Here is a 20,955-nt window from a genome sequence, read left to right as displayed (position 1 = left end):
GATACACAACACACAGCACACAAACTGTTTGTGGGGTTTGCAGAGACGTAAATCAACTTGTTATTGTGACGACTGAACTGCCGAGATGACATCACTTTGACATCATCAGGGCTATTTTCTTAAACTCTCAAAACTTTTTTATCGAAAGCTGAAAACTTTATTGCCTTCGGGAAGAGAATCTCCCACAACACAATCGAATACAAGAGCGTTTTGTCAGAACAGACGTTGCAATCTGTTCAGTTTCCTCACATCTGCTGTCAGTCTGTTGTTCTGCCTTCTTCTTCTTCTTCTTCTTCTTCTTCTTCTTCTTCTTCTGCTCTCAGCAGCTGGATGCATTAGAGTGGAGGCAGCCAAACATATTTCTGATGAATGACACACTCGGTTGTTTCCCACTTTATGACGATGTCACTCCTCTGAGGTCATCATTGTCTCCACACACACACACACACACACACACACACACACACACACACACACACAGCCACGTCTGTGTTATAAGCTGCCTTTGTGTCCAGGTCTAGCCGGACTGGAAGTTCCCGTGGAGGCCCAGAGATGAACAACTCAGGTTTCTGACCCGAGCACAAAGCACATCAACAGACAGCCGTCCAATCACCCGCCGTCGTCTCGCGCTCTCTCTCTCTTTGCTTTCTTCCTGTTCAGGTCTGTTCCTCCATCGCTGCCTACGTTTTAGTTTGTGTGCGCAGCTTCCCTCTCTGAAACCCCCTGCGGCAGGGCTGAAGCACGAAAGCCTCCTCGTCTTATCAGCGTCAACCATAAAAGAACGGCTGCACTGAGGAGCGTCACTAATCGAGATGCTGTGGGTTCAGTGATCCAGGAGTCGAGGCTCTGCGGACGTCTCGCCACTCTGGTTCCCCTCACGTTCCCCTCAGCGTGAAGCAGACTCACTTTGTTACTTTAATTTCTGTCTACTCTGAGCGAGAGCCAGACATCTGATAAATTACCTTTTGTTAGCCTTGTTTTCTTAGACTTGAAGGTGAAGGAAGCATGAAGGACGTCAGCATCGATTCTGAGTTGCTTTGGCTGGTTTTGATCAGGTTGGACGGTTGGAGCAAGAAACGAGAGCCAAGCTTGACGGCTGACACAGGGAGAAACTTTTCACTGGTACACCTGAACTGCCAGTACACTCAATGATCGGAGCCTGTCTGAAAACCAGCAGAGCTGAGGTGAGGAACCAGCCAGCGTGCAAACGTCCGTCTCCAGCTCTCTTTTGTCATTCTTTGTTATCTCCACCTTTTAACGATGTCACGTCTGCCCACTGACGGCGGACTTTTCACTCCGCCTTCCGGTGTGAACGTTCTGAACAGGCGACACATCGTGCAAACTGTGAAGCATGATGGGAAATGCAGACACAAAACCTCTCCAATCTAAACCCTCAAAAACTGGTTGAGCTCAACAACAAGTTGGTTGGAACTGAAAAACAGATGTTGAAAAGGTGAAAAGTTTGAGCACATAAGTTTAAGTCAACTGCCAGCGTGAGAGTCCACCGAGAGCTGCAGCTAACGACTGTTTTCACTGTTAGTCAATCTGCTGATGCTCAAGATGCTCCAAAGTTAATCAGTTTACGATCACGAGGCAAAGCAGCAAAACCTCCCAACTGAGAAACCGAAACTGGTCATTCAGCTAGTCGATAAATCAGCTCTGCTGGATCAATATGTTTGAATCCATCTGTCTGTCAGAGTGCAGCGGTTACACGAGCGAGTCATCGCCGTCGGTTTGCCTCTCAGGCGGGGGAGACGTTTCCCCCCACAGCACCATCCAGTGTCTTTCACGTGACATTGTTTAGCCACCTCTGGATTCCCCCCTTGTCCAACCACACACACACACACACACACACACACACACACAAAGCCAATGTGGTGTGTGTTCCTTTCTGATTTGCTTCTCTCCACACGACAAGCGAAGCGACTGCATAGCGGTGCATAAATCAGTCATTAGTGACGGTATGTCCCAGGATAAACTGCAGCTCCCGCTCCGGGTGGCTTCCTGGCCCGGATGGGGTCTATTAGATTTAGCTTGAGGGGCGAGTGGCACCAGCTGTGAGAGGCCACAGTGTAAGCGAGCGCTCAGGGCGGTAAACACAAGGCCCACGGCCATCCATCCATCACTGAGGACAGAGCAGGACAGAGCAGAGACGGGAGGCGGAGAGTCCACCCGTAATGTCAAGTGACAGCAAAACATCAACACGAGTTTGCACTGGAGGATCCTGGTGATGTAATCCTCTCAGCAGACAGCGGCTGATTAACGTAATGATATTAACACAGTGTGGATCAAAGCATGAAATCGTCAGCCTTGTTAGCGACGCACCGAGAAGGACGCCGCCCGTCCTCGGCCCTGCTGACAGAGTGAAGGGTCGGAGCTGCTGGGACACACTGCTGCCCAGCAACACCACTGAGCAAGACTCTGTGTTTCTGCTTTTTCTCTTCAGCTCCCGACAAAGAACTGATGGCGAACAGGAAATGCATCAGACGCACGCAGAGCGATGAGTGACTGCTGCTGCACGGTAAAATATTCTGATTTAACATGAGCAGAAATCATAACACACTGCAGTTCTTCCTGCAGTATCTCATTATGACTTTTTGCTCAAAAGAAATACAAGCAAATCCGACTCTACTGAGAAATCAGCCAAGTTAACATAAATCTGTTCTTTGTATTCAGGTGAAATCAGCTGGTCGGTTGAGTACACACACACATACACACACACACACACAATGCACAAAGTGAAGCCAAAATTAGATTATTGATTCATTCAGCTTTGAGCATAAAAGCTTTAATGGCGATAGAAAATGATTTGATTGGCTGTTCCTGCTAATGGAGCAGTGAGGCCCAAACTGAAAATGATGAGCTCCACTGAAATGTTTTCATCACTGACCCATCATCACACACTCACACACACAGTCATCCACCCGCCTACACACTCCCTCTCTCTCCGGAAGCCCACCAGCTCCACCCTCCCACGCAGGCCCACCCGGGCCCAGAGGCTCGTCACGCTCGGCTCACAGCACACCTGAGCCCCGCTGGCAGGTAGAAGACGCACCCTGCACTTTGCTTCAGGCTCTGGAAGACGGTGCAGACGGCTCGAGTCTGCAGCATCACACAGAAAGACCAACACAAGCAAAGAGGAGCTCGTCTTCACGTGAGTCTCTTCACCAAAACCACAGATTTCTTTTTGTGTTCGAACATGGTGACTGCCTGCTTCTGCCGGTACTCTCGCGTTAGCGTTTTGCTCATTTCCTGTGTACCAGTTCAAACGCCATCTGTGCGAATTAAACAGTTTTGTAATCCATTTCACGTTGCATTTGTTTTCTTTCTCTCTTCTCCTCGTACAGAATATTCACAGCATGAATACCGTCGTGAAACGCGATGCAAACTCGAAGTACACCTGTGTTTACTACGGGTCGATCCTGTGGATTAGTAAATGTACACAGCACGTTAAGTGTTTTTCAAAGCGCTCCGCTCCGTACGAACGACATCCACCACACATTATGAGTGTTGCGTTTCATTGTCACAGAAGCGTGAAAGGCGGCGCAGACACTGAAGGCACCACTGGAATCCTGGGAAAAGTCCAGCTGAGAGTCATGAAATGCAAGGCCTCTTTACTTTTACGTTTCTGTTTTGTTTTCTGAGTTGCATTGCTTTGAGCTCTCAGGGCCACCGTACAAAAATGTTGAACAGAAGGCTTTGTGTATTTATTCTTTTTTGAATGCACATCCCTACCTTATCCTTACATGCTTTGCACCCTCTATATCCTGTTTGCTGCTGTAATACTGTCATTTCCCAGTTATGGGACTAATAAAGGATTATCTTATCTTATCTTATTGTTTTATGTCTTTCTGGATGCACTAATCAACGCCAAAGCCACGACTCTGGTGTTGCCTCCCCGATGGGAGATCATATTTCGTCCTCTCCACTCAGCTTAGAGAGCCTCCCTCTTTTCCTCTCCTTCTTCCCTCCGTCTGCCTCCCCCCACCTCCCCTCCCTTCCTCCGGAGAAAACAGGAAGGGCAGTTTAAATTAAAAGAAGATTTGATGCTTATCGTATTATTCAATCAGACGGCGAAAACGTCCATTTGCATTACGTGTACGACGTGTGTGCAGCCGGTCTCTCCCTCTCCCATCCCATTCCGTCTTTCCCCCATCACCATGGTAACCCCCCGACTCCAGCAGCACACGGTGATATTTCTCTCCCCCATCCCCCACTCTGCCCCTCCTTCTTTTGTCCCATCCCCCACTCCGTCCGTCCACACCTCTCTCTCGCTTTCTCTTCAGTGCCACTCCCTGCATCTCCTCGATTCACCTCTCCCTCACACACACACACGGATGAAAACACACACACACTTCCTCTTGCCATTGTCTCAGTTCCCACCTGCCAAACTGAGGAGCAGTTTTCCTCGACGGATCTGCGGTGCGTCAAAGCAACCGTCTGGTTTTTGGGAAACGTTCGGTTATTTTTAAAGCACAGCAACACAAACGCATGAGCGTCAGACCCGAGGAGACAGATGGTTACAGCATGAGGGACTCACTGCAGGTACGAGGACAAAAATGAAAGCCAAAGCAGAAACAGAAGGAGGCACAATCACAAATTAACGCTTGGTTTTCCGTGGTTTTGCCCCAGAAAGCTCCACCCACAGAAGCTGATCAGAAAAACAATCTTTTTGACATCTTTTAAGTTTTAGAAAATAAGACATAAATGCATTCGTTAAAGAATCTTCACATAAAGAAAATACTGGAAAACAGCAAAAACTTCCTAAACTTACGGCCTTAAATTTGTCTGTTTGTCCAACCAAAAGTGTGAAAACCAAAAAAGAACCACAGAGGACTGGAAACCAGAAGACGGGTCTCGCCTCTCATGCTTTTTATTTGAAAACGACAGCGTTAGGATGCCCCTTGAACGCAACGTGTCCGTGGTGTGAGTCAGATTCAGTCAGTGAGCTGCTGGTCTGTGCTGTCTGTTACGGTCAGCTACACTGTTAACCGTGTGCTTATTTGTCATTTGAGTGACTGATGATGATGATGCTGTCAGATATTTGACAGATAAAGTGTCCTCTGTGTTTGTGCTCGTTTTCAAGAATCGGACTCTTGTCAGCATTCGACCACACAAAACAAGTGTGTGCGTGTGTGTGTGTGTGTGTATGTTTACATGTGTGGGAAGTGTACACGCTAAAGCCATTGAAGTTAGATTAGCTGTTTCTGAGCAGATTAAAACCCCAAACACAGCAGGGCTGTTAAGACCCTCCTACGGTCTCTAATCCGAGCTAATGGCTGCACCCCCAACCCGCCACACGCACAAACACACGCACACGCAGGAAGAGAAGGGCTGATGGAGGGAGTAGGCATGAAGAAGAAGAACACAGAGCGAAAGCAGAAGAAGACGAGGGGGAAAGTCGAGTGAGGGGGCATTTCTGAACACAAAGGCCTCATTCTGTCGAGGGGAAAAGAAAGGGAAAGAAAGGCCAAACGAGAGGAAAGATGGATCAGAGGGGAGGGAGCGTGGGCGTGAGAGAGATGGACGAAGATGGATTAGAAAAATGAGAAACATAGACTCAGAGATGGAGAGGAACTGAGAAAGAGCAAAAGTCAGACGAATCTAATTTTGTCAGGCCAGACTTGCCTCTGACCTGCCGTCCCACAGCTCAGACCTTTCAGTCTGGCTCCAAACTGCCTTCTCAAACCTTCTCATGGGACGTTTATTGGCTTCATAGACCTGCCAGGACAAGAGAAATTCATACTGGCTCTTCACTGCACACACTGTCATCCAAATCTAGATGCTCTGCTTACCAGGCACTCACACAGGAAATCAGGTGTACAGATTCAGGACCAAACTGGGAGCCGAGAAGACGACCGAACTGATACCTACTTCATTTTTTAATTTGTTAACTGTAATGTCAACAGAGAAATCTCTCTAATAATAACCAAACTGTTTCCAGAGCTGTTTTAAAGATCTTCTATTTGACAACTGTGTGATCTGATTATCTGATTTAAGAACACATAAAAATTAAATATCTTCCAAACTTGCCAGGATTTCACTTCTAAATAAAATCAAATAGCTAATATTTTTTCTGCGCACCATCATTGTCATATACAAAGATGGCCAACGTTTCTCCACCTTTTAATACGGATGCTGCCATCTTGTTCTGGTGACATCAGTTGGAGCCAGAGTCTGTGCTGCAGTGATTGAAAGGTGGAGCCGAGCTATTGAGTCCCGCCGATACACCCATCTCAGCCAATCAGGAGCAGTGCTCAGCTGTCAATCATGACTTTTCAGCCCCTTTTGTAGCATTAAATAACAAATTAAAACCCAACTGATTAGAAAAATGAACAGTGTGATAATAACTTCCTACAATGATGACAGAAACCATCTTTGAGAAAAATTTAATTGACATGTACTTTGAGTTTTTAGTTGTCCTGTCTGCTAACGTGCTGCTTCATATAAAATTAGTGGACACCATCTCTTAAATGCTAACTACATTAGCTAACTACATTATTTTGTGGGGCCACAGACTATAATATATGAGCGCCAAAGCTAATGTTAGCCACACTGTCTGGCTCCCACAGTGAAGCAACCCAACTCATCAGATAGCATTAGCCAAACTCATTGCTTCATCCTTATCCTAAAAGCCGTATGACATTGAGAGTAAAATACACAGTAGACTACTGTGTGAAAGTACAAATAGCCTAAAAAAGAGGGTTTAATGAGTTCTGGTTAAAATGAGTATCTGTTACAGATATGTTCGGGATCATTCAGGTATCATCAGTTTGACTGGTGTCAAATCCTCACTGGTCAGCTGATTGAAGTTTGCTTATTTGTTTTTATAGAAACGTGTCCTGCTAAATTCTGTAGTAGTTTTCTATTTAATAATAAGTACGGCAACTTCTGACCAGCCCACAACAACCGTTCAGTGGTTCTGAGTGTGGATATGGGCACAGATCATTTAGCTGAGTACTCGCTCATCCTACCGGGGTAACATTACATTACATTAACAGTCTGTGGTGACATCAGGCCCACCGGAGGGCCATGTGGAGCCTGCAGCGCAGATTATTTCATCATCTCCTACCAAGTGACTGCCTGCAATGTTTGCTTTTTTCTTTTTTCTTTTCTTTTCTTTTTTTTTTTTATCATAAATCAATAAATAGGCACTTTTAAGAGCGTTTCCAGGTTTTTCTCATCATCTGGAGTGTTTTCAATCAGCTCACTCAGAGTTGGTTGCTATCATTTGTCTGCCTCTGTGTAAAATCAAGCAGCCATTGTTTGAAAAAATGAAATTTGAATAGTGAATCTGCCTCCCGCGTCGCTGCAAACTGAATATGCGTCAGTCTGGAGGTTGTGGAGCACAAAAGAGTGGGAATATAAAATACCACCAGATGGTTTCAGCCAACTTAACGGCTGCCAAAGGGGGGGGGTAAAATATTTTTTAAATCCTCCTACACCAAATCCTAACTTTCCCTTCTCCCCCTCCTCCTCTCTCATCATATTCCCAGTCCAGACTTTCTTCTTATCTCTCTCTCTCTCTCTTCATCTCCATCCCCCGTTTCTCTCTGCTTTTTGGATTCACTGTCTTCTGGGCTTTCCTCTTCCTCTTTGATAAACCTCGACTTTCACTCACTAATATCTCCTCCATTTGCCCTCCTCCTCCCCCTCCTCCCCCTCCTCCTCCCTGTCCTCCCCGTCCTCCCCCTCCTCCCCCTCCTCCTCTCAGGTTCCTGCTGAAGCCGGTGAGAAGACCCCACAGTGCACACGACAGCAGGGGAGACGTGTGTGTTTTCGTGTGTGTTGCTTCACTGACGTTGCTATGACTGAAAAGAGGAATTCGAGAGTAAACAGTCAAACAGAAACCTGACGAAAAGTACGAAAGGGACAGACGCACCAGGCAGTAAGAGAAGCAAAGTGAGACGAGTCCTCTTTGTGAGTCTTTCTGCCTTCAAATGAAGCTTTTCACTAATCGTTCAAATCGTTTTTTTAACAAACATTTGCTGGTTCCAGCACGTGAGAAGATGTCATGCTTTTATTTGCCACACTTGGCAGTCAGCAGAACATCCTCGGGGTTATCCTTGATGAGACATGTGAAGCTGCCAAGCAGAAGTGGACACACGGACTCATTTTCAACGATACATTGGGAGATTTTCCAGCTGTGTTTGCTGTGACAAATTCAGAAATTTGAAACCAACACATAAACTTTTCCTAATTCTATGACCAAGTGTTTTTAGTTGCAAACCCCAACCAGATGTTAAGCACAGCTTCGTCACAACACAAGATTACAAACTGAAACCAACAGTTAAAACTGGAACAATTTCAAAACAATCTCAGAGACACGTGGAAAGAAATCTTTAGCACGACAGGAAGCAAGCTCCAAAGCACTCATCAATAATTGAACCCTATAATGCTGTTTAGTGCAGCATATTCATTTAATATTAATAAAAACAGGCTGCTGCAGATGACATGTCAGATATTAAAAAGCTGAATCAAGTCATTCAGACACTCCCTCAGGACTGATTTCCCCGCAGAGCCCGTTCGTCTGCACGAGGACGATCAGGACTGCTCATGATCATGTCCCCTGTTTCTGAGCCAAAAGGTGCACATGGTGAAAGCAGACAGAAGGAGAAGGAAGCACACACACGATGCACACACGATGCACACACACACACACACACACACACACACACAGCACAGCGCAGTCGTTCATACCAGCTATTATGTAAGATATCATCGCACCCTCCGGCCCACGACACACACACACACACACGCAGACACATGTGTGGAAACCCAGACACAAGCATGCTGGGATGCTATTGTTGTCATCTTACCTCTGCAGGTGCTTCGTCTCTCTGTGCCTCTCCTTTATCCCTTTTCTCTCTCTCCCTTCTTCTTCTTCTTCTCTGTCTTCACTGTGTCTCTCCTGTCCACTGAGTCGTGTCTTTTCTCCTGTCTTTTTTCCACTGATGCTGCAGTGCTACAGAAAACACGCCCTTCTGAGCTCTGCCTCTCCTCCCTCCCTCCTGTCCCACCCTGCTGCTCTCTGATTGGCTGCCTGTCAGGGATGACATCAGCCTCTTTCATTGCAGCCTCTCTCTCTCTCTCTCTCTCTCTCTCTCCCTCTATTCCCCTGGCACCTCCTGCCCTTCCCTTCTTCTTTACCTCCATGCTACCCCCTCCTCCCCCTCTATTTTTACCTCCCTCCGTCCCTCTTGTCTTCTCTGGTTTTCTTGTGTTACTGGTGGCCTGCTGGTTGGATGAACATCAGTGAATAAAACAGACATTTAACCTGCTGGTAAAAACAGGTGCAGGCCACTTTTAATAAGAAATAAAAACTCTTGTGTTTGATGTTTTGAACAGTAGATGTAAAACCTTTCAAAACGTTGTGTTTCATGTGATCATTTATCTTCTCTCTCATCTGAGGACATGATTTCAAAATGAAAAGCAATACAGCATGGTGTTCCCTCATCGACCATCAGAGAGGATCACCATACACGATTCTTCAATTTATTAAAAGCTGAACTAGTTGGCAGTCAGGCTGCTGCTTTCTGCAGCAAGAAAAGCGATTGTTATTTCCATTAATGTGGTATTTGTGGTCGTATTTCCATTTTGTTTTGTCAGTACTGTCGGATGGACTTCAGTGGCGCATTGTTTAGCTGAAGCTGAAGTCACATGATGTTAAGATGAGCTCCAGTCGTCGGTATGACCAGCTGCCACTCATCACGAGACCTCACTGTTGAAGTGCTGCTGTGGTTGAGAGCTACATTTGAACTTTCCCTTCTCTTACGCTTCCTGCCACAGCAGCTCAACACAGATGACCAAGCAGAAGACGTCGTGTCAGGGACGAGGTGGGGCGAGCACACCTGGCAATGAACCACAGGGCTTCGCTGCAGACCGCGTCCACGGGAAGCAAGCCGCCATGTTTCCTCAAGTTTGAATGCGATGTAATACAAGCCACAAGAAAAGCCACACGATGCAGCAAAGACGACTCCAGAACAAACTCAGACAGCTTCAACATTCATTCTCCTTTCAGAGAAAACATCAGAGTCGCCCTGGTCACCTGACCTGGCTGGCCAGCTGCCGATTGGCTGCGTCAGTGGGAAAACTCCCCTCAGGCAGGAGGTTACAAAACCTCACGCCGCAGGAACAGCTTCTTCCTCTCTGCTGTTGGACTACTGAACACCAACTGACTGAACATGCTGCTCTGCAGTACAGGCACTGATCTGTGCTCACGTCATGATCCACCTGCTGACCATTTGCACCTTTTACCTCACCTACTTGCACTACTTCCACTCTGTACTACCTCACTTTTGTACCACCTCCACAACCATACTTATTTGACTTATCTTATTTTATTTTGTTTTACCTTATTCTATTTTATTTCATTCTACTATTATATGTTACTTGTTCTTACGTTCTATGTTTGCACCAATCACCAAGACAAATTCCTAGTAATGCGAAACCTCTTCACTTACACGGCAATAAAGACGATTCTGATTCTGATCAGTTTGGTGAAAACTGCTGGAAACACGTGAAACAAGACAACGAGCTGAAAGAGGCTAAAAAGCAGCAGAGGAAGGAAGATGATGGTGCAGAAAAGACCAAGTCAGACAGCAGCAGCCCACATCTTCTTCCACATCAATCAACCGTCTGTTCCTCTGCAAGCTTTTCCCGCTTGGCTCCTCCTCCTCCTCCTCTTCTTCTTCATTTCTGTCACTGAAATGGAAATTGTCTTGTACTCAAACAGTAAAGACCAGTGACACTCATGTGGCATTTAGCTATTTGCCAAAAAGAACAGGAAGCCCACGCCCCTCCTCTGTGTGTGTGTGGTGTGTGTGTGTGTGTGTGAGAGAGAGAGAGGGGACAGATGGGGAGTCTGTCTGTGTTTAAGGGTTTTTCTTTGGCAGGACTGTACGTACAGTTGGAGCAGTGACCACTGTGTGTGTGTGTGTGTGTGTGTGTGTTTGACTCTACTGTCGAAACATGGCGGTGCAACATGGTGGAGCTGCTCCCTCTGTAGATGTAAAAGGCTCATTCTGAAGTAACTGAAACACAACAATTCTTCGTCTCATGTGATTACATGTTAATGGAAACAGTATTCATGAAAAGACAAGACAAGACATTTATGAAAAGTCAACGTAATAATGATGAAGTCGCGATAAAACACGCTGACACAATGTGTACAACCTCAATTTAGCTTGTTAGCATGCTAATATTTGCTAACTAGCACAAAACCCAAAGTCCAGCTGCAGCCAGGAAGTACATTTCATCCAAACCACAGTTACGTCAAACATATGAACACGTCTGCAGCCTCACATCAGGTACACATTACATGAACGTGAGCTGAGGGGTCAGCTGGTGGTGACGGCTGCCCTGCAGGGGTCCACGTTTCTCGAACCGTCTCATTTTAGCGGCTGTTGGGACATTTGGTTGCTGTCTTGGGAGAGTTTCCAGCTGTGTTTGTGGTGACAAAACTTGGCATTTTAAGGCAAAATCATTTCACCATAAACTTAAACTTACAAGTCCAAGAATCACCCAAATTTCACTCAGCATTAATCCATCTATCAATAAATATGAATGTCTGAACCATTTTTGAATGACTTTGACCCACAGGTGGCGCTACAGGAGACCAGCAGAATCCTTTAGAAACCATTATAATCTCATGAGTCGTTGGATATTTGATTGTGGAGCAAAGCGTCAGACTGACAAACCTGCCGTCAGCAGTCACTTCATCAGCACGAGCAAACAGTGAAAGTGTTTGAGGGAAAACACCTGCTGCAGGTACACAAACACGGTTATTTCCACGTCTCCCCGAAACGACTTCACTCTCACTTCCACTTCCTGATCTCCTTCTGCTCAGCAAATTGAGTTTCTCTCAGACAGCAGCTCCATTACCTCCTCCTCCTCCTGCAGGCTGCGCGTGTCTCCACCCTTCTGCCTCCACCCTTTCCTCCATCTCAGTGTCTTCCCTCGCTTAAGGCTTAATTCACTTAACCTGTGTGTGTGTGTGTGTGTGTGTGTGTGTGTGTGCGCGCGTATGCATGTGTGTGTGTGTGTGTGGGCTGAGGGTTAAGATGCAGTGATCAATACCGCAGATGAGAATCTTTCTCTCTCCTCTCGCATGTCCTTGTCTCATGTCTGGCATTGTCTGGGACATGTCAACACACACACGCACACACACACACACACACACACACACACTTCATCTGTCCATATGCATGCAGTTTACCGTAAGTGACTCAGCCTCCGTGACTGGAATACAGAACCTGCAGCTCTCTCTCTCTCACACACACACACACGCACACACACGCACACACACACGCACGCACACGCACACACACACACACACACACACACACACACACGTAGAGATTAAAGGCAACCTGCCATCTTCGTCATTGGAGAGGGAGAGGAAGAGAGAAGAGAAGGAACAAAGAGTCACTGATGGACGTGAGGAGAAGCAATGAGGGGATGAACGAGGGTCAACAGTTTTATTTAATTAGACTTCAATAAATCCTGTAAGGTAATTAGACCCATTAGGCTTATGAATTCAGCGCCCACTGCTGCTTTTATTCTCCTTGTAAAACTCATGCTGCTGTCCTCACATCCTGTGGGAGGAGGCACATCTGACTCCACCCAAGCCAGCAGACCTAAAGCTCACTGACGAGCAAATATCAAACTTTTCTTGTAAATGTGTTTCCAGTCACGCACCGGAGGCCATTAATCTAAGCTAACTAAGCTAGCTAACTCTACAGGACACCACGAACGTTTCTATCCCTGCCACAGGAAGAAACATCTCACGACCATTGAGCTCAGTAGGATTCATCCTCTGTGCACCATGAAACACTCCATCCAGTAGATGCTAAGATATTAGCTTGGCTAAAAATGACCAGCGGGTGCAACAAGCAGACCTAAGTGAACATATGAGACATGAAACAGGAATACGAGCAACACAAAGCATAGCAGCAGAAGAAGATGCTGCTGGTTATCTCAGACTATCCTGCTTCTCTTCCTTCTCTGCATGTGTGCCTGCATGTCATTTACAGATGAGCTTTGCAGTTAATCAATACAAACACTAACCTCTCGATACCCAATCACCGAGGGGAAGAAAAGATTTCCTCTTCACGTGGACTGTGTCACGATGCACTGATGAAATATCAGCACTGAGGAGTCACGTTGAAGAATCTAAACAAACTCATTTTCATTCATTATTGATGCAAGGAGTCAACTAATGAGAGCTACAGACTGGTGAAATGTTGACGTGACTGTCGATGAAACTGAACAGTCTAGAAAAATCAAACTGGGCAGACACACACACGTCAGCTGGTCTCTCTGCGTGTGTGTTAACGTCTCCGCCTACAGGACACTCTGTGAACAACATGCAGGATGTTCTGCACATCATGAAGCAGCATCTGCAGAGCGAAGCTGCCACAGGAGGACGAGCTGGGCTGTACGCAGTGGAACAAACACTCCACTCTTCTGGTCCAGAGCTAAAAGTTCAGCTTTTAAACGTGAACTTAAGTAAAATTACAAAAGAATTACTGATGAACTGATGTGTTCATCACTTCAGTGTTGCAGCTGGTAAAGTACTTCATAAAGTTTATTGTCTGGTTTAGCCTGAGGACTAAGTTTTATCTTAATCTATAACATTAAATTGTCATTTATTTGTTGATTATATTTTGTATTATTGAAATAAATCTGCAAAGTAACTAGAAACTAAGAGTACAAGTAGAAACTTGTCTTCTCTAATGACGTGTGTCCACAGCTCACTTATGTTACGACCCAAACCTTCTGGTGTTGAAGCAACACGATTGCTGTAACCTCAGTGACAAACTCGCCGCACAGCTGGAAAACATCCTGCATTCTTCACTTGCTTCACTTCTGTTTCGTACATTTTGTCATCAGAGATCTGTTTTTAGCTTGTCAACGTCTCATCTTAGTCATCATTGTTTCCTCTTACCCCATGCAGCGGACGGACACACGAGACGTGACAACACACTGACGAGCACAGACGATGTGGAATTTCCCATTGGACAGATACGTGTAAGGAGAGAACAGACCGTTGGTCTGTTGGCCTCTACTGTCTGTTACTGCTTTACAAATACATGTAGTGCCTTCTCACCCCGACACACTATGCATTCTTTGTAAATGGTTTTATGCTTGTGGTGCAACATGACTAAGCATCGAACTGGAGTACAGATCTGAGGTACTCCTACTTGTCAGTACTCTGTTGTGGTCCACTCCTGTTGGTCTGTCCTTTCTGTTTGGCATTTGTCTACAGTTGGCCGAGGTGACCGTTCTCTTCTTCCCGCCATCCCACCGGCGCACCAGTCATCCATCTTCTCTACTCAGCTCCACCCCAAACCAGCAGCTTGAAGACGCTGATTTGTTCTCTAAACCTTTTTCAGATCGTTCAGTCATGTTTGTGGTCCTCTTCGAGCTCAGATCCTGTTGTCTTCTGGATTCCCTACCACTCTGCTCTGTGGACTACCAGTTCATTTGCCTCACTGCATCACCACTGGTCTCCGACCACAACGCCTCACCCGCCACTCTGGCGCCTCTCGGACTCTTGGTTGACGTCCGGCCTTACCTGAGCTGCTGTCTTGCTTGGCTTCACAGGCTGTGAGATGATGACTGATTAATCCTTAGGCAGCTCCAGCTGACTGCAGCAGTAAAATCCTGCTTTTGCACACTTGTTTGAGTAATACAAGTATGAAATCATATCAGGCACTTATTTTTAGTGGCTAAAGTATATTTTAATATATTATATAAAGTATATATTTGCTGATTTACTTACATACTTTTGATGTTGTAATGCAATGATGATATTAACTAAAGCATCAAGTATGTAGTATAGTATAGTAGAATAACTTACAGTGATAATAATACTTCAATAATTTAGAAAAAAAATTTACTTTAGAAAGAAACTTAAACATCAGCCCTCAGACCCCATCCACCCTCAGCAGATCACCTTGGGGCAGATCACGTTCAGGTGGATCATCTTGGGGCGGATCAAGTTCGAGGCACAGAGTACACAACATTATCGTCCTGTCCACCGACCGACCTGCTGTACCAGCCGACAGGCCGGCTGGAAAAGTTCACCTCAGAGTAGGTGAGTTGGCTGGAGTCGTGTTCCACCTGGAAACAGAAAACACACAGATGTCCAAGCGTGAAAGAGACGGTTTTTGTCTTACACGTAGCGTCCATCAGGTGTGACTCAGGTGTTGCTCCACAGCTCAACAGAATCTGTTTAGGGTGTAGTAAAGTCACAGCTCGCAGCTCATTTGTGATCAATGCAGTAACGGATACTTTGTGGACTGTTGGAACTACTGTTGTTGTGTACCTGTATTTCTGACACAGTAACACGACGTTTAATACAAAGTTTCAGGTGCAGGATTTGTGACACCAATTCGTCATTGCTCCGCGACTCTCAGCGTGACTATTGTCTGCACTGCGTTTCTTTGACTGGATGAAAGATTGCATTTCTAAAGTAACTGGAGTTGCAGGGTGGATGTCGGGTGCACAAAGTCCAGGACTGACAGCAGGGTCTGAATCTCGTCTGTGAGACAGCAAAGCACTTTGGTTGAAGTCACAAAGGACACAAATTTGCAGCCTGAAGCTGTTAAAGCTAAAATCCTGTGACGATCTTACTGTATTCTGAGAAGAAGTGACGGAGTCTGAGTCGATGTCGGTCTCAGCTTCCTGTGTTCTGTCGTATTTGGCGTGGGAGATTTCCACGGGAGGCGACCTGCTCTGTCTGTCCACTCTGATGTTCTCGTACACTTGGGTGTCCTGCAGGAGAAGACGGTTTGACTTGTGTTAACGTCCGATTGTTTCACCAGCACTGATGATACTGTGAGGTCTTTAAAGTGCTAAAGCTCACCTGTGACACAGGGGCGTACAATGTTTCCACAGGAGGGTCTGGAAAACACCAAATTGCAAAACGCTTACAGGAATCAGAGATCAGGCTCAGTCAAACGTGTGAACAGACTGTTGTTGTCAGGATTGGTCGGCGTCAGTGACGCAGAGAAAGGCTGAGCCCTGATGCAGTCAAAAAGGCGCAGGCAGGCGAGGCAGAGGTCCGAGCAAAAGTCTTTATTTTAAGATAACAAAACCCAACTCAAAAAGGCACATACTTACTGTGTCCTAGGATCTATGAATAACTGTGGCTAAACTCCTGGCAAAAAACAAGGCAAGGCAAAACTAAACAAAATTTCCTGGCTTGACATGGGTAAAAAAAAAAAAACACAGACACACTGACAAAGGTGGCTCGGAAGACAAGGACTAAATAGACATCACAACGACACACAGGTGACACACATCAGGAGGGAGAAAGCAATCAAGAAAACCAAAGCAAAGCTACATGAAAACAGGACACACAGGGGAAGAGACACTTTCAAAATAAAACAGGACATGACAAAAACCTTGAACATAATACATGGAAGCACAAGACACACATGGAACATGACACATGGACTCAAAAATCAAAAACAAAGCATAACCAAAAACACCAGGCATGACAGTTGTCAATAGAATGCCCATCATTCAAGTCAAGTCTTTGGTGGACCAGTGAACACTGAACTTCTCTGCCAGAGATGAATTGTTCAAATCACTAACAATTTGACTGGCGAGAACGGAGTTATGGTTAATCAGAACTACGACTTGTTAACATTACATTTTGATACTTGGAATCATAATATCAACATTGAAGTAGAGATACGCGCGTTTAAACATGCACCAATAATCCCAGTTTATGCTTAGGAAGTGGCACACGCACATTTCAAGCTCTTTTCTGTGATCAGTAAGAACAGTTATCAGTGAACCACCCTTTAAACTGAGAGGTACGCCAGCTCTCTTCACCCATGTCAAAGTTCATTTCAACTCTTTGATTGGTTTTAAAAGTTCAGTTTATGTGCAAAGAAACAACAAACTGTTAAAATGTCCCTTTCACAGAGATAAATGGGAAGTTACGTGCGCTTCCTGTTGCCTCACCCTTGGGTTTCGCAGACCTCTTCCTGCAGTATATCAGCACAGCCAGTGATAACAGGATGACCATCACAGCCAGAGTCAGACCCACATACAGCCAAACACCTGGAGGAGTTTGGGGACAGAGTTTCAGCTTCAGTCGTGTACTGGACTCTCAGGTATATGCCCTTTATGAAAACTGTTGTTTGTTTGTTCATGGATAATACTCGTTTCTGATTGGCTGGCAGCAGACACCAGAGTTCCAGACAACAGTCGCCACAGCAGCCTTTCGTTCAGTTACTAGCCTGCTTGCTAGGATGTGCTAAAATGTCAACATCTTGTAAAATATTGTAAAATATCAGACCAACGCATTTCCTCTGTCCCCACCCACCCTCATCATGGATGGTTTTCAATACTACCCTCTGTAAGGAGGTTCTGCAGCATCCGCAGCAGGACCAGATCCAGGAACAGCTTCTTCCCCCTGGCCATTAGGCTGAAAACCCACACACATATAATACAATACAATAATACAGGACCCTCTTCTTTGGACTGTATCAGACCTCACACCCCTCATCCACATGTAACATATAACATGTGGTACTTGAATGCTACCTTGATGCAACACTTCACTTTATTGTTTGGTCACTTTATTTTTACTTCGTGTCACTTTAGTCTACCAATGTCACTTTACTCTTAAAATACTTTATATATTTAGCACCTTCTACTATTCACTTTTTCCCCCACAATACCAGGACTTTATATTATATTTATTTTTGTACAGAGATTATTATTTAATGTCTGACTTCCTGTGAACAAAGACATTTCGTCCAATATGCTCATCAGTGATGGATTTGCTGAATGACATTAAGTCTAAGTCTAGTTACAGCTCAGTTGTTAGATATGTACGAAAGCTTCAGGCTAAGCTAGCCCACCCAGCAGCTAGCAGTAGCACCATATTTAGTGTACAGACATAAATGTTGTCTGTCTTTTCGTCTGACTAGGTTTGTGTTTTGTGGAGCTACACTGTATCTTACAATCTCATGGACACACTCACTTTAAAAACCTCAAATAACCTACTGAGGTATTTTATGTGAACATTTTAAAACATACGCAAGCATACTGAGAAAAAAAAACACGAAACTCTCAACTCTGGCTGAGTGTTCGTCTATGGCAGCTACAACTCATGGGTAAAGTGTTTATTCATTCCTCATGGCTGAGGTCCTTACAGTGAGGCGCTGTGAGGACCGTTAAGTGTAAGAGTTTTCAGTCACAGACCCTCATGGATCACACTCAAACCTGCGGCTGGTGCAGTCTGCTGTTGGTCGGACTCGGAGCTCACACTCTGCGTTGTCGGCGTGGAGACTGAAGGGACCGGAAAAGACAAATCTGGTACGGTCAAGTCTGGTTTTGGAGTAATTGGATCTGTGAATGACACACATCCACACACACACACAAAACTTTCTGAAATGAGATACAGCTGTGTGTCTGCAAAATGTCAGTGGTTGTCAGTGAAATCTTTCTTTAGACCTTCACAGACACCATCAGATATTTTCACTGTGGAAACTCACCACCTGTGACAACGACGGTAAACTCCTGGTAGGGATCCACTAAGAAAGGCCTGTCCAGAGCACACCTGTACCTGCCCGAGTCAGACTCGGTGAGCTGTGTGATGCTCACATACAGAGATCCTATAGGAGGAGGTCCTGGCACATATTCAATGCTGTATCTGCCTTTCTGCTTTTTGTCACCAGTTGTCTGGACAAGAACGTCGTCTTCTCCACATTCGTCCTTGCAGAAGTACTTCCTGTTTTCATCATGAGCAAAGGTGCACTGAACTACAATACTTCCTCCAGTTCTTGTACGCAGAGTTTTTTCTTCAAAAGTCTTTCCATCCAGAAGTGCTGTTGAAAAGGTGAACAACTGACAGTTACAATGTGTACTTCCTGTCAAAGATCAGGCTATGACTGTTAGTCCTGGTTTAAATTCTGCCATCAAACATGTGGTGAGTCATGATGTCAACTTCTTCCATAGCTGGATTTAATTTCAATCAATTTGTTTTGATTTATTTGCTGTAAATTGTACAAAATAAGTGACTCTTATTAAATATTCACAAGTTCTGTCAGCGAAACATTTTTAAAGCCCAGAGCACAACAGCTCAGGTGTTTTCAGTACATTACGGGTGTCCTTCTCATCAGAACAGACGTGACTCAACTGATCTGAGGTCAGCATAAATTGTCGTCCTGATGTCAAGTATGAATCAGGAAAAGCGTGAGAAACACTGTACAGCACACACAAAGCTGTCTTTTCGTCTGTCAGCATTTGCCACTGATAAAAATATATTAATGAGAGCTAATATCAGTTACTTCACAACAGATTTTCTTATGACCGACCAGTAGAAACTCACCATCTATTACCATAATTTCGATATACTTGTATGTATATCGATGTAAACCATACAAACCACACCGGTACAGCCCATAGTCAGACTTGGTCAGATGTGTGACGGTCACTGAAACTAATCCTCTTCTGTCATCTTTTTCATATGCCATGCTGTATCTGCCTCTCTGAGCTCTGACAATATTTGTTTCAATGAGAACGTCCTCTTCTTTACACTCTTCCTTGCAGAACAACATCTTGCTCCCATGAAAAGAAAAGGTGCATGTAACTGTGACATTCCCTCCCTCCGTTCCCGTGTAGACGATGATTTGGCCATTGAGAAGAGCGTACTGCAGAGCTGCCAAAAGATCAAAGCATTAGTTACAGCCTGTACTTCCTGTGAGGTCGTAACACGTTATAGATGTGACTTATAATGACTGAAGGCTTTTGACTGGTTATAAAGCAGAGGTTGGCTGATAGGGCTTATAATGCATAACTGCACAAACCACAAGAGAAGCAGTGAAGCCTTCAACATTATCTTCTGTTTGATCCCCTTTAACAGAACAAAGAAGTGACTTTAAGTGTCCTCGTCCACTCAGGCCGGACTAGTCCCAGCCTAGTCAAGCAAGCATGAACTGATGAAGCCTCTTGGATGAGAGGTGAAACGTCTTCAAAGACAAATAACTAAGTCCAGTTGCATTCGATTGAATTTCCTTGAGATATCTGTGACTGACAGCTTTCTGTCTGCCTGCAGGTTGTTATATGAAATACACCACACACATTAAGGCTTTAAATATGTTGGTTAAAGCACTTCAGTGACAGACATCAGCCGACTTAGAAAATCTCCACTAAGCTTAGTCTTTTTTAGTACAAATTATCTGTTTGCTTGTTTTGAAGTCTGTAACACTCAAACTAAATAAAATAATGTGAAAACAACAGAAAGTGACAGAAATACAAAGTGAATGTACTCACGGAGGAGGAAGAAGAAGCAAATAAAAGTGCACTGGATTTTCATTTTGAGGATCTGGTGGTTTATTATCTGGCAAACCAGGAACTTCTTACTTCTTTAAAATGACGGACCCCTCCCTGAAACAGGACACACGGCGTCACTCTCCTCCCTCCTCCACACATCATGTCCACTGAACTCATTCTCATATTTTTGTGATGAACCAGAATTTCAGCACAGACACGTTTTGTCCATTACTGACCCCCACTTGACCCCCATGTCATCCGTTGGTGTCATGGATGCAAAGTTCCTCAGGTACTAGCCCACTGATAACATGGCCACATGTAAACACGATGCCTCATCACATTAGAAAACCAAGTCGGGTCCTGCTCAGGGTTTCTTCCTGTTAAAAGGGACTTTTTCCTTGCCACTGTCTGCTTGCTCGGGGGTTCAGGCTCTGGGTCTCTGTAAAGCCTCTAGAGACAATTTTGACTGTATGAGGTGCTATGTAAATAAATTGAAATTGAAACTGAATTGAAATTATTAACCCACACTTACAGCTGACTTTGATCATGAATCTAGCACAATGAGTCCAAGCTCTGTAGCTAAGCCTCAGTCTTGCTTCAGCTCCATTCTAATGCTGCTGCATTCATTTAGGACAGTAAAACTGGCAGAACTTT

The 20,955-nt window shown here is 45.0% G+C and overlaps 2 protein-coding genes across 6 annotated transcripts in view; both read right to left on the bottom strand.

Moving 5' to 3' along the window:
- The window catches only part of LOC124063086 (neural cell adhesion molecule L1.1-like), a 34,924-nt gene extending 25,958 nt beyond the window's left edge, over positions 1–8,966 (bottom strand). For 3 of the 4 annotated variants that reach the window (XM_046396388.1, XM_046396389.1, XM_046396391.1), the window contains exon 1: positions 8,820–8,965. The gene's annotated coding sequence lies outside the window, so the exon portion shown is untranslated. Of the gene's footprint in view, positions 1–8,819 lie in introns of all 4 variants that reach the window. The other variant, XM_046396390.1, reaches the window with a different exon arrangement.
- Positions 8,967–13,733: 4,767 nt separating this feature from the next.
- On the bottom strand, positions 13,734–20,415 carry LOC124063094 (CMRF35-like molecule 8). 2 transcript variants are annotated; one of them, XM_046396415.1, is made up of 8 exons: positions 20,302–20,415; positions 19,358–19,687; positions 18,522–18,854; positions 18,250–18,375; positions 16,981–17,079; positions 15,872–15,909; positions 15,640–15,780; positions 13,736–15,126 (listed from the first exon to the last, which is right to left on the bottom strand). In XM_046396415.1, exons 1-8 carry the CDS (start codon positions 20,342–20,344, stop codon positions 15,001–15,003), a joined length of 1,236 nt encoding a protein of 411 aa, XP_046252371.1. In that variant the 5' UTR covers positions 20,345–20,415; the 3' UTR covers positions 13,736–15,000. The 2 variants fall into 2 exon arrangements, with proteins under 2 accessions (XP_046252373.1, XP_046252371.1); XM_046396417.1 differs by lacking the exon at positions 19,358–19,687 and having other exon boundaries at positions 13,734–15,126; positions 20,302–20,382.
- Positions 20,416–20,955: the final 540 nt, after the last annotated feature.

Source organism: Scatophagus argus, chromosome 8 (genome assembly GCF_020382885.2).
Source record: "Scatophagus argus isolate fScaArg1 chromosome 8, fScaArg1.pri, whole genome shotgun sequence".
NCBI lineage: Eukaryota > Metazoa > Chordata > Actinopteri > Scatophagidae > Scatophagus > Scatophagus argus.
The sequence above is the reverse complement of the archived record's forward strand: the minus strand, read 5'-3'. Positions and strand labels throughout refer to the sequence as shown.

Coding starts and splice junctions, on each gene's coding strand:
- LOC124063094 (XM_046396415.1), bottom strand. CDS start 20,344: ATGAAAATCCAGTGCACTTTTATTTGCTTCTTCTTCCTCCTCC. Junction 18,855..19,357: donor CGAAATTATGGTAATAGATG/GTGAGTTTCTAC, acceptor CCTTTTCAACAG/CACTTCTGGATGGAAAGACT. Junction 15,910..16,980: donor GAGGTCTGCGAAACCCAAGG/GTGAGGCAACAG, acceptor GGTGTTTTCCAG/ACCCTCCTGTGGAAACATTG.